The 17,264-nt window shown below is 36.5% G+C and overlaps 1 protein-coding gene across 4 annotated transcripts in view; it reads left to right on the forward strand.

Moving 5' to 3' along the window:
• Window positions 1–17,264, forward strand: part of MAN2A1 (mannosidase alpha class 2A member 1) — a 160,286-nt gene that overhangs the window by 26,976 nt on the left and 116,046 nt on the right. For 2 of the 4 annotated variants that reach the window (XM_029942682.1, XM_029942683.1), the window contains exons 3-4: window positions 713–857; window positions 12,129–12,300. In XM_029942682.1, coding sequence (XP_029798542.1) covers window positions 713–857; window positions 12,129–12,300 — 317 coding nt within the window. Of the gene's footprint in view, window positions 1–712; window positions 858–4,844; window positions 5,214–9,044; window positions 9,113–12,128; window positions 12,301–17,264 lie in introns of those variants that run through there. The other 2 variants (XM_029942685.1, XM_029942684.1) reach the window with 2 other exon arrangements.

The raw sequence follows: 17,264 nt of genomic DNA on the forward strand, positions 1-17,264 counted from the left end.
AAATAAATGTTTGGGAGAAAAAATAAACTTGTCTTCTTGATTAAAAAAAATAAACTATTTCAGTTTTGTGAACCAATAAATTCCACTTACTGCTGCTAAAAAAAAATAATTCTTCCATTTTTAAATGATTATGCCTCATTGACTCAGTTGTAGTTTTAATTTTAGAATTAAAAGGGTAAACAACATATGCTAAATGAAAACATAGCTGTAGATGCATTTCTATTCTGATACAGGTTTTAAAATATGTGAAATTAATTATAAAATAAAGACAACTTAAAGTAAAAAGTAATTATCCAGTATTGTGTTTGAAAATGCTGAAATATTTGGTCATAATCACATTTCATCCGAAATTTTTTGTTTCCTGTTTAGTTCCTATTAATTTCTACTAGATTGTAGTAGAAGTAAAACAGGGCAAGAAGGAATCGGATGGAATTATTTTTCATTAGAAGCAGATGGGGGAGGGTATTATTTATCTGGATAGTTAAGTAACACGGTAGCATTTAAAGAATTTGAATGGTAACTAAATGTTATCTGCCTTAACCTCTTCAGTTAATGTCTACCAAAATAGTTTTATCTAGTAAAATGAATTCATAGTACAGCAATGAATAGCTTTGAGCAAATATTTTCCAACATTAGGTTCAAATTAAAAAATGATAATACACGGTTAAATTTACTCTTTTTTTCCCCTTTATTTTGTCTTTTATATTTTTAGATGTTGGATGTTTACAGTCTAATTCCTTTTGACAATCCAGATGGTGGAGTTTGGAAACAAGGATTTGACATTAGCTATGCGGTTAATGAGTGGGACTCTAAGCCCCTTCAAGTCTTTGTGGTGCCTCATTCCCATAATGATCCAGGTAAAAATTGCACTCCAAAAAACCTACAGGTTATTAAGCCCACGTAGGCACTGAGAATTTTCATAAGAATGTGGCAAACCAATTTCTCAAATTTTTGAAATATCATGTGCTGACTTGTGACAGCAACATATTCCTTTTATAGGTCTTGTATTTTGAGTTTCCACTGTATCAGTTTGGGTGCCATTCATGGATAGGACTTGTGCAATGTGAAATAGTAATAGACACAAGAAGGTCTTAGTTTGGGGGGTGAAAAGTTGTACTCACTTAAGGTGCTGATTGTTCATGTTAGTTACTTTCTGTAAAATTTTGCATGGGAGAATTATTTTGTGTTCATAAACTCTACACTACAAAATGCAGAGCGCTTGTGGGAACATTTGAAACTTTGGAGAAGCAAAATATAAAGTAGTTAAGAGCCTTGGTCAGGCAGACGTTGAGTGTAGAGTCCCAACCCCATCAGAATGAGACTACCTTAGGCACGTTGCTTAATATGAAAGTAAGTTTCTTCTTAATAGAATCAAGATAAAGTGTCTGCTTCATAGGATGAGATGTAAAGGCATGATGCATGGCCCAAAAGTAACTACTATCATTATCATTATTGTTACTATTTCATTTGACAACATTTGTTATTTATTCGGGCCACAGATTTTCCCCCCAAGGTAAGGGGAAATACAGTGGGAAATATGATTCAGTGTATGTATTTGTTAGTGTGAGTACATGGCACAGAGTAAATACTTAATTCCACTGCAGGATTTTTTTTTTTTTTCTGGGGAAATGTACTTAGACTTCTTTTTAAGGACTTACATGGGCTTCTGTTTGTTACTCTCCTCAGTTCCTCCATTTCATCATTACTATCAGGGGCACCATTATTCACTTAATACTTTTCGGTTTTTTTCTTTATTCCAGTATTCATTTATCTTCTTTCTGTTGCTAAGACATTAGAACTTATGTCTGGACATGTGATTTGGTGTAGTGTGTGTCCAAGTGGGCGCAAGCACATGTGCTGCTTTTTTGGGTGTGAGAGGTAGTCAGGGAGACAGTTTGGATGCTGAAACATTTGAATTTCTCTAATACTTAAGTGTTTAGTATGCATAGAGGTATGCAATGGAGGAAATCAGTATTATTCTGGAAATCTGTGTTGAGTAGTTGACATATGAGCTTCTGACTTGGTTTCCTTTTTGTCCTAATTACTTTATCTTTTCCTACAAAAGAAACGAATACAAAAAAAAAAAAAAAGAAAAAAGGAAAAAAAAAAGTCCCTTCAGATCCAAGCTTCCTTTTGTTTTATTTTGATTCCTTAAAAAAATATTTAATATATGCTTTATAATTTTATATACAAACAACAGATGATATTAAGCTCTTCGAGGGCAGGGATTGTCTATGCCTCTTAGATTCTGTTCGTTTGCCTTAGCAGTGCCTGGTGTGGTTGTCTGTTCTGTGGGGAGACATCCCTAAAAACTGGTCCTGACTGCAATAGATGAATCATTGTCTTGGTATCTTAGCAACCACAGTTGAATCTTTTTGTCTTAGTAAAAGATGTTAATGACCCTTACCCTCAAGCCCTCCTCCACTTGAGGAAAAAATAATGGTCAGACACAGACCTTTTAAAACTACAGTGATTTTTTTTTTTTTTTTACCATCAAGCAAAATGCTAGAGAATAGAACCTGCTGACTTTCCTTAATAATTTTCACCACTCCTTAACAAAAGTAGAATTTAGGTAAACTAAGTAATTTTGTAACAAGCCAAATCATTCAGATCATGAAGAACCACACTCTCAGTGGAGGAAAAGAGAGAAGTATGTGAACAAACATTCCAAGTCAAAATGTGACTCTGTAGTGGGAAATCTTTGTAGAATATTCCTAAATGAATGTGCAGTTAAGGGGGTTACTTTCTAAATGAGATTTATGGAGACTTGTTTGTATTTTCTGCAGCACCAGTTTAAAACTTTAGGTCAGTAGTTTGTTTCATCAGTGGAATTCCGTCTGTTGGAAATAGAAGGATTGAAATAGATTTTTAAAAGATTCCTATATTTTCCCTAAGTTTAAGAACTATAGAATTATGTTGCTGTGTTTTTATATATGTAGATATTTTTCTTTTGGACCATGTTCTGATATCTCACACGACAGATGAATTTCAAATTATGTTTGTATTTTAATAAATTTCTAATTATGTCTTCTTCTAGTCCATGAGGACATGTAACAGTTGTCATATATTTTATATGGTTTACATTGAGTTAAAACAAAATTGGAAAGGAATTGTTAAGTCAATGCTGATAACTTTGTCCTGTTACGCTTTTGAAAAGTTTTGAATCACAGACCATGAAATTAAATGTTAGTTGATTGATACATGTTCATGTTATATTTAATAAGCTGATTAAAACACAATTACAGCACCTTTGTATCTACAATCTTAATCCTTTGCTTCCCACTACTTAAACTGCTGAAATATTTAGTTAATTTTCCTTCAAAGAAATCGCAGTGTGTGGAGAGAAGATAAGGTGCACTAAATGGAAAGTTGGACAGCATATTGTTAGTTAAGCAATTTGTAAAATGAACATTAGAAAATAATCCCCCATGTGGTCTGACTCCAAATAGAAGGGAGACCTAGGCATGAGAGTCACACCAGAAAATAATTTTCTTTTGTGCTTTTGCTGTTCTTTTACAGAGTTTTTATTGATTCAAATGAGTGAGTAGAACTTTTCAGCTTTTTTTTTGGGTGGAAAGTTAAAACGGAATTTTGCATTTGAAATGAGTTTATGTGCTCTTATTCTTAAAAAGAAAAAGAGAACAAAACATGAGGAAATCACTATGTAATGTTATTTTTGAAGCTTCTCCGTTCACATATTATGGATAGTCATAAGAGAAGAGCTGTGGTCAGCCACAGTTGGGCAATGTGGGTGGGTGAAAGCAGGGGAGGCTTGGAATTCTGGCTTCCAGAGGGTCCTGCCCGGTGGAAGGAGCTGCTGAGGAGACGGGACGTTTGTGGGCACAGTCTGGGAAGCCTTTGTTCTGGTTAGTGGTGGAGAGATGAAGTGAGTTCTTGGGTTTTGGCTGCTGTGGTGGGAAATCTGGGTTTCTGGAGCTCAGATAGTATGAGGAAGAAGTGAGTAAGAACTGGTATTCATTGCCTGTCTTACATCAGAGTGTGTAATCCGTTGTGCAACCCTCAACACCAATACATTAAGCCTCATTCACCAGGTGAGGACAGTGAGACTAAGGCAGGTATACCAATTTGTTCAGGATCCATCAGCTAGAAGTCGGCACAGGATGGCAATTAAAGCTCAGGTTTGCCTGATTCTGAGCGCTGTGCTCTTTCCGTTTACCATGCTGCCTCTCAAGATACGTTATTTAGTTCAAATGATTTTCTTACTTTATAGGCATTAGCTAATTCAGCACATTTATCTGAACCTTAGGTTGTTAATAGGGTCGCCAGATTTGGCTTAAAAAAAGTGTTTACATTTCCAGTAAATAATGAATAGTTTTTTTAGTATATATGTGTTACAAATATCATATGGGATGCAATTATAGTAAACATTTATTCATTATTTGTCTGAAATTCAAATTTAACTTGGCATCCTGTATTTTATCTGGCAATCTTAATTAAGAAAATGTTGGCAGTACTAGTTAAATATTTACATGGCTCTTTAGAATTATCTTTTAAAGAGATCTATGGAGTTGGTATATTGAGGTTCTGCTTTAGAGGGGGAAAGTCCATTGGGGCTCTGACTGGACTGTATTCCTTAGGAACACATGTATCAGGTATTACCTAGAGATGCAGGTGATTGTCATACATGTTCCCCCATTCTCCTATTGTGGCTCCTTTTGTCTGTCTTTTGAGTCTGAGTGCTTCAGAGCTCACCACTGCACCGGTTATATAAATAATTGTTAATACTTACGGGAATTTACTATGTTTCAGGCACTGTTCTACATACTCTACATGTATTAAATCCATTACTGCTCTCAGCAACTTCATGACAAAAGTCGTATTATTACCATCATTTCACAGATGAGAAAACTAAGGTAGAAGAGAGTCCAGGTAATGTGTTTGTGGCAGGGCTGGGCCTGAACCTAAGCCCTCTGACTCTGGAATTAGGACTTATAACCACTACTTAATACTGTCTCTTGAACGTAATACTTCTGAAACTCACAGGAAAAGCTTCCAGGAGGAAGGTCTTTTAAGTGTTCCCAAGCCAAATGTCATCTACTTTAGTATTTTTAATCATATAAAACATTTTATGAATGATTTTAGAAAAGTAGACACCTCACCATACTATTCCTCATCCTTTGTTTTTTTTTTCTGGGTTTTCCTTATTGAAATGGATGTCTCTGTCTCTAAATACTACTTGAGTCCCTGAGATGGTGAGTAGTTTTCCTCATTGCTACATACTTTACAATTAGAAAGTAATTTGGAAGCAGTATTTTCCAGCTTTTAAATAGTTTCTGTTAGAAACTTTGATAACACGCCCAGTATTTGCCTGCTCATAAGTCTAAGTAGCGTCACATACCCTATGAGTAACTCCTTGAAGAAAGTCACTTTTTTTTACTTCTAATAATGTCTCTCATATAATAGACCTGTCTCATTATTTCAAAGCACTATGCTCTGTTTGGGGAAGATTTAGTAGGCCCGAAGTGTCCTACGCCATGTGAATTGATGCTCTGGGATGGAGTCCTTAACAAGGGAGGGCAGTGACTTTAGCACAGATTTAGAAATTATTGTGGGGGTTGATCTCATAATTGCAGGTCTCACATATCAAGGTACACAGGTCTTTTAAAGGGCATTTAGAAAAGCAATAAAGGGTCACACTTGGACATTATACGTATTCTAGCTGCAGGATGAACAAAACTCCAGCTCTCCTAACAGTGATGCAAATGGTTCCTGTGGTGTGAGATAGAATTACCAGTGACAGCATCTTACATGGGTTCAAAAAGTGCTGTATCTCAAACACCTTAGTGGAAGTAAAGCTGATATGCTTTGAAATCTATTAGATGACACAGTCACCCAGGAAAACGGTGAGGTTTTCTGGCAACCTGAGTTCAGAAGCATTTGTAGGATTCTGCAGGTTTAGGTCTTTGGAAAATCTCATCTTCATCTTTGACTCTCTACTCTCTCTTGGAAACTCCAGTCAGCACATTCTCTTCATTTTGCCTGCTTGGCCTCTTATTTCTATTCCTGTAATCATTTTTTTAGTAGAATTTTTGCATTGGCCTCATTTCCTATTTGTCTTCTACACTAAAGTGTATCCTTTACACTCACAGTACAGTCATTTTTAAAAACACAGTAGACCTTAACTTCTTCACTAAGAAACAAGAATGGCTTGGAAGATTTTCAGTGATGTGGCCCCCACCTCTATTTGTATTTCTCAATGTACTTCCACCATGTAAGCTCCAGGACAGCCATACCTGGCTGCCTTCTCCCTGAAATTGACACAGACCTTCATGGCGTAGTGTCTTTTCCATATGCTCTTCCTTCTATTTGGGATCTAGCACCTTTTTCCTTTATCCAGATGATGACTATTCTAAGAATCTTTCCTGTATCTTTTTGCTAGGAATTTACCACTTCTTTATTCCCATAGCCTTTTTTTCTTATTTTCATTGTAGAATCTGTTTTCATTTATTAGCCTTTTTAGATGCTTGGTTTGTATTTGAATGAATAAACTAGAACAGGACATTAATTAAAACTCACAATTTATCATGGGGGAAAACAAGTTCAACTTATAATAGAAGTGTTGGAATTAAAACTAATCAGCAGCTGATTTGAGTTATGATAATAACAACATGGTATGCAGTGTCTTAACTGTAAGACTGGATGTTACGGTCAAATATGGAAGGATTTGACAAGTGATGGAGGAAGCCTGTAGATCTTTTGTTGGTAGATGATGGCTTAGTTACTAAGATAAAGCAGCTTTCTTGTTTTATGAATCCTTGTTTTATTTATTATTAGAGAGTTTTATGTTAAAATGGAAGTAACGTGCAGCTGTAAGTTGAAGTTTTTAAATAATTATTATCTGGTTATAATTATTTTGATTCAAACTTTATTATGTTTTCTTAACAGTTGGTTCCTATTTAACTTTGAGTACAATTAGTGTAGTCATTAAAAAATCATTGTTGTAGCAGTGAAAGCCACAACAGTGTAACAGTGATGTGAGGGGCATGCCTTCTTTGGGATGCATATTTTAAATTATCTTAGGGTTGACAGAGCCTTTTTAAATATAAACTAGTAACCTAAAGATATTGATTAAAGATAATTAGGTTAGCATCAGAACAGATAATGATGTGTTAGAGCTAAATGTGTATGCATGGTGTCTTTTCCTTTTTATTTCCTTTCTAGTTGAAGTAATGAAATTGCATTTATGCTCTATATACCTTTTTATCCCTATTATTTTGGCCATACATTTCATTCATTTGTCATGTGTTTATTCAACTCTTGATGGTGTAGGCTTCATACCGGGTGCTAGAGTTACGAGAATTAACTGATTTGGAGTTCAATTTGTAGGTTCCCAAATTTGTAGGGGTTGGGGCAAAAGAATGTAGAGGCCCTCAGACCCTTTTGTGTAAACATTTAAAAGTTATAAATCAAACTGAGACACTATAAGTAAAATAGGTCTTTCCCTCTAAACTTGAGAAATAGCACAGTTAACAGGAAGGCCATGTGTGGGTTGATATTGCCGGGGCTCCAGTTCCCCACTGGCATATGTTGAGTTTGTGGGAAGAGCCAGCGTCTGGGGCAGCCCAGCCCCCTCCCTCAGAAATGGCACATCCTAAACTGGGAGGGGCTTTGTTTGCAGACAGACATGCCAACACTCTTCCCACACCCCTGCAAACTGTATCCCCCTGCTGTTGCCCAGGCAATGAAGATTACTGCCTGCAGGTTGACTGTCCTTTAGAAAGATGTAAGGAAGGCCCCTGCTGGGTTCTGGAAACTAATTTGGGTCTATTTAGACACACATTTCTGGGTCCTCGTACTTAGGAAGGCAGGTCAAGGCAGGCTCTGGATGGGCAGTTCGTTCTTTGCCTTGTGAATTTATTGTGTGAAAGGGATATGGTCAGAGGAAGAATGGGAAGATCCCTCAAGTCCAGGGATCAGGATGGGATACCCTTGCGCAGGTCCTAAATTGGTGCCGTATATGCCCTTGAGTCAAGTAAAACTAAGTGTTCCTTCAGAGGATCAGATCGCCATAAAGATTTTAGACTACAAAGCTAGATCAGGAGTCAAATTTTGAAAAATGGTGTTTTGTCGGCTAACAATCACTAGGTGCTTAATTGTTCATGCACATTAAAAATAAGCAGTAGTGTTTTCAACATTATTAGGCTTTATATTATAGAAGTTAATTTTTTTAAGTTTTATTTATTTATTTTGAGAGAGAGAGCATGCACATAGAAGGGCAGAGAGAGAGAGGGGGAGAGAATCCCAAACCTTATTAATCCAGGACTTGAACTCAGGAACTGGTAGGTCATAACCTGAACCAAAGTCCAGAGTCGGTGCTTAACCAACTGAGCCAAGTGTCCTTAAAACTTAAAATTTTTTTAATGATAAAATACAGCAAATTTAGAGTTATACACCCCATATAAAACTTCTAATTGCATATTCTTTGTTGCAAATATTTCCCCACTTACTTAAAAATAGCAATTAGCTGTTTTATGGGTTAGAGTGTTGTTAGAGTGGAACACAGTAAATGGAAAGGTATTCTTTGTGCTGTTCCAGCCCTGGTTCAATTTCCAAGTGTATTCAAGGGAAAGAAAAAGGCTGTGAATTGACCACTTAAGTAAATCAGTTTGCAACTCAATGTCCTAAGATTATTAAATCCAGAAGTAGGAATCTAATTTTATGTCACAAAGATTCATCCCGTACAACTTTTCATAAAATACTATCCTTCTGATTGGTCTCATGTTAATATATAATTGTAGTTTTATAGTAATTTAGGAAAAGAAAGAGCCAATTCAGTGTAAAAGGGAATACTTGATTACTCTATTGTATAAGAGCAATAAAAGCTAATTTACTGTTGGATTACTCAATATTGAAAGCTGCAAGAGGCTATCTTTTAGTTCATTCTTCATTAATTGTGCTATATTGTAGTGATATTAGTATCTATTATAGATGAGCTTTATGGCAGGCTTTTAAGTTGATATCTCTGAGCATGTATTTTGGCTCATGTAAATATCTTTGACATATATCCTGCATGATTGTTGAAGGGTGAATGAAGTGTCGAAGGCAAAATGGATTAATCAGTGACTGTGGTTCCTTTATGAAAACTCCCATGGTAAGCTATTCTTTGAAAGGGTCGTAGCTAATAATAAATTATAACAGTAATTGTACTTAAAAGAGAAGAGAAAGAAACTTGTTTCTTATTTATCTTCATAAAGATGATTTCTTCTAAATTTGCTTTCTATGTTAGATTACTAGAGTTTTGTTGTTAAATTAATTTCGGAGTCATTCCATTGTTCATAGTTCTTTTATTGAGTAAACAGCCAAATGATTATCACTTAGTTTTGACCTTTGTTAAAATGTAGGTAAAAGTTATGAGTGATATCTTAAAGACAATAGTTCTCATAGAGTGATTTCAATAATTTATGTGGTTCTTACTGCACATATTTAGTAATAATAGCGTGGTGCAGACATAGATGTTACTTACATTTGATTTCAGCTCAGTCTTGCAATATGGAGGTAGATACATATTCAATTAGATATTATGATGGTATGTGGTAATAAAAATTCTTCTCACATTGCATTCTTTATTTTTGGGATGGTGACAAAGCTTCTGTTTTTTCTAGGATTCTCTTAGTTTGCTAGGGCTGCCATACCAAAGTTCTACAGTCTGGGTGGCTTATTTCCTTACAGTTCTGGAAGCTGGAAGTCCAAAATCAAGGTGTTGTCAGTGTTGGTTTCTTCTGAAGGTCTCTTTGTCTCAGATTGAAGATTGTCTTCTCTCTCCTCTATCTTCACATGGTTTTTCCTCTGTGTATATCTGTGTCCAATTGCTTTTTCTTAAAAGAACATATTGGATTAGAGCACACCATCATGACCTTTTTATACCTTAATCAGCTCTTTAAAGACCCTGTCTCCAGATACAGTCATATTCTGAGGTACTGAGGTTTAGGATTTCAACATAGGAATGTTGAGGGGTCACAGTTCAGCCTTTAATGGCCATAGAATGAATCCTTTGCAAACGAAAATTTTGGGTAATCAGTATGTTTAAGATGTGGAGCAGTTTAAACATTTTAAATAAATGTATCTTTTTCAAAATTTAGATGTTAAAAATATCTTTTCTAGACGGGGACAGGGAAATTAAAAACATGATGAAGAATATGATAGCAACTAATATTTATCAAGTGCTGTATTATATCCTAGGCTCATGTCTGAGCACTTGAAATGTTTTTGTTTTTGTTTTTGTTTTTCTCTTGGGTGTTGGCATGGTCATCAGCAAGTGAGAACATTCCCATTTAGGGATAGGTTAGATTTTCTTTGCTCGTTCCTGGGAAGCCAGAGGTGGATCTTGGCTTCATGTGCTAGGACAGGAGTCCAGGTTTGTACCTTCCTCAAGAAAGATGGGATTCTTTGCAGACCACTGTTTCGTGAGATATTTTTGAATTTTCTATAGGTGCAGGCTTTTCATTTCAACATGGAAAAGTTGAATTATGCAGGTACCATTCTTTGGTGACTTAAAAGTACTTAAAAGTGGGGCATCTGGGTGGCTCAGTCGGTTAAGCATCCGTCTTCAGCTCAGGTTATGATCTCACGGTTCATGGGTTCAAGCCCTACGTCGGGCTCTGTGCTGATGGCTAGCTCAGAGTCTAGGGCCTGTCTTTGGATTCTATGTCTTCCTCTCTCTCTGACCCTCCCTTGCACACACTCACTCTCTCTCTCTCTCTCTCTCTCTTTCTCTTTCTCTCAAAAATAAAAATAAAACATAAATAAATAAATAAATAAAAGTGCTTAAAAGTGCCCCAGATCAAGAAAGTCCTGTAAAGACAATTTTCCACTGCATTCCTGTTTAGCTTCTAACTTCATACTTGTCACTTTGTACATGCTCAGTAAATAACTCTAGAATGAATGGATAGATTTTAGTTAAAGCAAAAGTGAGAAATACAGTTAGAGTAGCAGTGCCCTTTTCAGAAGCTCATGCTTGCATTGTCAAAATACTTGTATTGTCTTCTCTGCCCTAGCAGAATTTCATTTTTTTCCAGTCAAAATAGTATACTTCAAATATTAATTATAGACAAAAGAGAAAACCAGTTGATCCCTTATATTTTAGTCCTCCCACATGTTTTGAGTTTAGAAAAAAATAGAGCAGTAGTTTAGCCTGGATGTGTAGAAAGGTCCTATCTCTATAAGCTTTCATAGGTAAGAGATTGTTCTCCGGAGGGTCCACTTGGCTAGTAGATAGAAATGGTAGCTGTGTGTTGTTGCCTCTGCCACTTACCATGTTGCTTCAATACTCTGCTAGATAGGGCTCTGCTTAGACCTATGGGTCTTGTTAGAAATGTTTCTTCATAGTGAAATTGCAAATAATCTTTAGATAAAATTTCCAGGTTATTTGAGAAGTAGGAAAAGTCAGAGAACTAAGTCATTAACATCTACAATTTTTTTTGAAAAAGACTTTTTATATATAAGTATACACTTGTGTTGTTTTATTAGTGTCAGTCTGTGCTTCCAAAAAATGGAGTAATTTACAGCCTTTGGAAACTAATGCCTGTTCTTGGCAAAATTCTACTTCTCTGTATTCATAATAGTGCTGTTAATTACCTTATTGCTTTGCTGCTGGCTTTTAGATATAGTTTGTACTCGGGATTTTCTTTTTCTTAGTTAAACTTACTAAAATGGGTAGGGAATTTTGGATGTGGGATGAAAGGATACAATTTTAATTCCATATGATGAGAGTAGTACTGCCAAGTTGTTAACGCTGTTCAGATTTTTAAAATGAAAACAAATTTCTTAAATTAGAGATAGGTTACACATAATTTAATTGATACTATAATTATTATGCATAAATAAATGCTTGCTTTCCTTAGGTCATTTGTCTCGTTTTTCTCCTTTCTGACTTTTTACAGTTTCCAGAATATTTTTGTCATTGCAGCGTTATTTTTCATTGCAGACTTTTTCAGTCTCGTGTCCGTTCAAATGGAATCTCACTACTTGAAACATTTGTGAAATTTGTAAATGTGTCTTCATATGAATGAAACATCTAAGGGAATCCAAAGGTGATGTAATGGAATGTGACTGAGTTGAAATCAGACATATGAATCAGACCTTTGTTGTATATTTGTGTCTTGATTTAGGTTGGCTGAAGACTTTTGATGACTACTTTAGAGAGATGACTCAGTATATTTTTAATAACATGGTCATCAAGCTGAAAGAAGACTCACGGAGGAAATTTATATGGTCTGAGATTTCTTACCTTTCAAAGTGGTGGGATGCTATAGATAAGCCGAAGAAGGATGCTGTTAAAAGGTTTGTTTTAAAACTGATTTTTTTTTTTTTTTGCAATTTGTTAATATTAAACATTAACTATACAGTGAAACAAGTGTTGAATTTTTTAGGTGAAAATTCTTAACCTTATACCTGAAACCTAAAATATTTCTTCAGATCTTTTTTACTTTGATTCTGTTGCTTCTCTGGAAAAACGACTTGAAACTTTTCTATTGAAATCCTTATGTTCCAACTTTGTCCCAGAAATTGAATTACTAGGTCAAAGGGCCTTACTTAATATTTTAAATGTTTTTTTGAAATATATAATCAAAGTGACTCCTGGAAAGATGATTTCATAGTTTTCTTCTGTCTTCCATATAGAAATGTACCAGTGTCTCTGCCTTTTTTGCCACCAATATAATTTTTTTTCTAAAACTTTGACCAATTTGATGGTTGAAATATTTTAACTTGAATTTTTGATTACTGATAATGTAACATATTTTCTCATATATACAGGCAAAGTTTTTTGTGAATTGCTTGGTGGTGTCCTTTTCTTTACTGATTTGTAAGTTTATACATACAAATGTCAACCCTTATTTTTCCTCAAGTTATTTTCTTAATTCTTAAGGTTTGAGGTACATCAAAAATTTTTACATAACCAAATGTATCAATCTCTTTTTGTGATAGCTTTACTGTCACATTTTTAAAAGGTTTCCCCCAATCTAGAGATCAGATGAATTGCCCTTTTTTTCTGCTCAGTTTAACTTTTTATTATCTCACTTTTTAAAATCCTGAAATTTACCTCTTTAATGTGGTGTAATGGGAGGTTCTGGTCCCTGTGCATCCCTCCCCTCTGCTCCCAAGAGTTGAGAGATTATCTTAGGATGCATTGCTTTCTCTTATTTAATGTCACGTGTACAGCATTTACTGATTTAGTGCCTGTTCTGATACTTCACAAATGATAACTGATAATCCTTGCAACAGTCCTATGAAGTAGGTACAATGACTGTCCTCATTTTACAGATAAAGACACTGCTCATCCAGGGTCACCCAGCTGGGACACGCCGCGCTGGTGTGCTATCCGGTGCAGCCTGTCCAGCCCCACAGGCTTTTCCCTCCCATGCTGTGCTCCGCCGTATCCCTGAGATTGAAAATGTCCCATTTTCTTTCTACCGATTTGAAGTGCCATCTTTATTGTCTTTAAATATGCGCTGATTTCTGGGTTTTCTGACCTCTTTCCTGGACTTTTCTGTTTGACTGCAATTGTGGTTTATGATATGCTTCATAGTTTAAAATGTCGTCTTGTTTTTCTTTACTAAAAATTGTTTTAATGAATAACCACTTAATTTTCCCAAAGAGCTTTAAAATTAATTATTAAAATCCTCCTACCCTACTGGGGGAAAAAAGGACTTTTGATGGAAATTGACACAAACACTTAAAGATAATTTGGAGAGAATTGGTTTTCCATCATTATCCCTCAGGCTTTTTTTTTGTTGTTGTTTTTTGATGGGTGGGGGATAGGGCACAGCACTCAAAAACTTTGTTAGTGACATGCACACACAAAAGATGGGTGCCTAATAAAGATCTAATAAAGATGCTAGCAGAGTTGTATGTATGTTAGATGATTAAGAAATACATAAATGCCACAATAAAAGACCTGAAGTTTACTTGTGGACGTGGGTGTCAGCAAGGGTACAGATTGTGAATTACTGCAAAGTGGTAGAAAGTAAGTTATCTGAAATCTGACTGGAACGTGTTCAGCATATGTGGATGAAGACAGGTGGTGAACTGAGGAAGCTGGTAGACCTTGGAGAGGGTATGTGTGTGTGCGTGTGTGTGTGTGTGTGAGAGAGAGAGAGAGAGAGAGAGAGAGAGAGAGAGAAGTAAGTATTCCTATGTGGCTGGATTCAGCTACGTGCAGTTTTCTGCTTCCTTTACTTCCTGTTTTTCAGGGACAAAATTTCACTTAAGCAGTAGAAAATTTGTTCCCTAATCAATCGCTTTGGAACAAATTTTTGTTTTTGAAACAAACATTTTTTTTTTAGCAGAAGTGACCATATTTTTTGCCACCGTTCCCATCAGCTTCCTTTTCTTATTATGTGTGTGTGTGTTTTTAAATTCAGTACCAAAGGGTTCATGCCTGATCTTTTATTTGCTTATTAACCCATTTGTTCATTCATTCTACACCTCCTTCCCAAACATCTGCTGTGGGGCAGGTACTGTAAGGTTTGGGCACTCTTGGGCTGAGTGTTTCTTTTCCTTGATTGTAAATTGCATCTTTCACCATTGGCAAATAACTATGTTTTCTCCTTTTAAGAACTAAAAGTGCTATTACTACCTCTCACTCGTAGTTGTTTGGTTTTACCTGATCTCTGCTGCCCTTTTTCCTTAAAAACAGGCAATTTAGAGAGTAGTTCAAATGTGGTCACTGGAACAAGGCTACCTGGATTTAAATTCTGGCAGCTCCCATCCTTCTTTGTGAGTGTGGGGGCATTTCCTTAACTTCTGTGAGCCTCATTTTCTTCATTTGTCAAGTGGGGATAATATTGGAACCTATTTTGTTTTTTTTTTCTCCAAGGATTGAATGAATAGAAATAAATGCTTAGCACAATGCCTGGCATATTCTAAGTCCTTAAATATTGAAAGGTCTTGTTATTTTAACTTTTATTTGTCACTTTGAGTATTTCTCTTGTACACTGAATATAGTTTTTAGTTCTAAAGTCATCATGAGAGTCTTCATCTTATTTTTTTAATGTTTGTTTATTTATTTTGAGCTAGAGTGTGCATGTGTCTGCACAGCAGAGTGACAGAGAGAGAGGGATAGAGAGATTATCCCTTGAGGCTCTGCACAGTCAGCATGGAGCCTGACATGAGTCTCGATCTCACAAACTCTGAGATCATGTCCTGAGGTGACATCAAGTCAGATGCTTAACTGACGAAGCCACCTGGGCACTCCTAGTATTCATCTTTTAATAAAAGAATTTAACTATTAAATTAATGTTTTTTAATAGAGCTTTTTAATGTATTGCTTCAGTGAAGTTAACCTTCCCTCGCCTCACTTTCTGGCTCAGATGTTTTTAGGATTTTAAAGTTTTCATCCATAAAATTCTAAATTTTCACTATGTATCTAGGTATGTGTATAACTTATTAAATTTTCCATGTGTCAGTTCAGACACCTTCAGCTTATGTTTTCTGCTCTTATTACTCACTGTTTTTGTTTCCTTCGTTTTAGGATTAAATTTTCTAGTTACTGAGTCTCTTTTGCACATGCATTTTTCATTTCTTTGTCATATTTCCTGTGTTTGGGAAATTTTGCTTAAGAGTTCTTTGTTTTCCTCCCTCAGGTTCGGTTCTCTGTGGTATGGAAGGTGTTCTTTTCTGGCTTTGAATTCTTGGTTTTAACTAGTTTTGTTTGTTTGTTTTTTGCCCTTCTGCATTCTCTATGTTGTACCCTGTCCAAGTATTTTCCAAGTATTTTCCTCGTTTTTATTCATCCTTGAGCAATAGCAGATGTATCCACACCTGGAATTTGTCCCAAAACATAGAGTGTAACAGGCTTCAAGTTCCTTCCTGTTCTAACTAAATACTTTTGTTTCCTTGTTGTGAGTGTTGTTAGTTAATCCTGGCTGGCCAGCATCCATTCCACCTGGTTTCCTTTTGGGAAATGGTCTCTCACACACATATGTCAGATCCTCCACCTTCCTGCCTCAGGTCGGACAAGCCAGCTTTGACCTGAGCTCAGCTGATCAATATAGTATATCCTAGGATCTGAATCTTCACAGAGTGAAATGAGGGTGGACAGATGGAAGCAGACATGGAGGGAAGGTGGAGGGTCATCCCTCACGGCACTGGTGCGTTCACAAGCTCTTCCTGCCTAGTGTCATGGTCCCTGTGATCCCTGTAGCATGGCCTCTTATTTTCTCCCAGCTCTTCATTAAGCTTGGACTGGTTAGCCCTCAGTTTCGCACGCCCAGGAGAGTCTCCCAATGCATTTGCTCTCCAGAGTCAGCAGGTCTTGCTTGCAAATGAGAAAGCTAGCTGATGCATTTCCCCCCACTCATATCCTTTGTTGGAGAGCTGAATTTTGAAAGACTGCATGAGCATCAGGGACCCAGCAGCTGGAAAAGCTGTCCCTGATACAATTAACACTGGCTGAGGGGAAGGGAGGAGCTGGGGCTGTGGGAAAATCGGGAAGTTTATGAGGTGTCTGTTCTTTGCACAGCCCAGGATTGGCTTTCTTCATTTAGCTTTTTTTTTTTTTTTTTTTTTTTTTTTTTTTATGACCTATAAACCAAGTAAGAGCTTTGGCCTGTCTGAAGGATCTGCTTCCTGCGAGTATAGGGTAGAGTCCAGCCATGTCTGAAGGAAACTGGGTTTGCTGCCTGCTGCTTCCGGTACGGTGAGGCCCAGGTTCCTCCGGGTGTGTCTGCATTAGGAGCCGCCATCTGTATCAGTAAGGACCTTGGGGTAGAAAGACTTCTGTAGGAACAGCCGGAAGGGAGAAGCGTGGGGCCTGTGATTAGTGTCTGTCCCAAGATTCAGCTTTGCTTCAGTCCTTGGCCCTCCAACTTGCCCAAATCTCTGAGTCTTCTCTCTTTATGATTTGGGACTCCATGTTGGTTTCTCTTGTAGGGCAATTCCAAGTCTGTACTTGAATTCTTCGTTTCACCTCCACAGTGTGTCAGAAATGCTGCCATTTTTATGGCATGAGGCTAGTCCCCTTTACCTGATTCTGTCTGGATGCAAGTTTCTCTTTTTCTTTTCTGTTGGCCATTTTACTTAGGTTGAAGGGTATGAAATTGCCAATATTTGGCCATTTTCGATGTACAAAAATGTTACTTTCACATGATTCAACCTAATATTAAGAATAGAGAATGGTAAGATGTTGGGAGTGGGAATGCAAATTAGAATCTAATGTTCAGTCTGTTGTCATCTTCCTTTAAGAGATGCTGTTTTGGCAATGAGCAATAGTCTGGAATATAGGCCTGATCTTAATGATGCCATTT

This window comes from Suricata suricatta, chromosome 6 (assembly GCF_006229205.1).
Source record: "Suricata suricatta isolate VVHF042 chromosome 6, meerkat_22Aug2017_6uvM2_HiC, whole genome shotgun sequence".
Lineage (NCBI taxonomy): Eukaryota > Metazoa > Chordata > Mammalia > Carnivora > Herpestidae > Suricata > Suricata suricatta.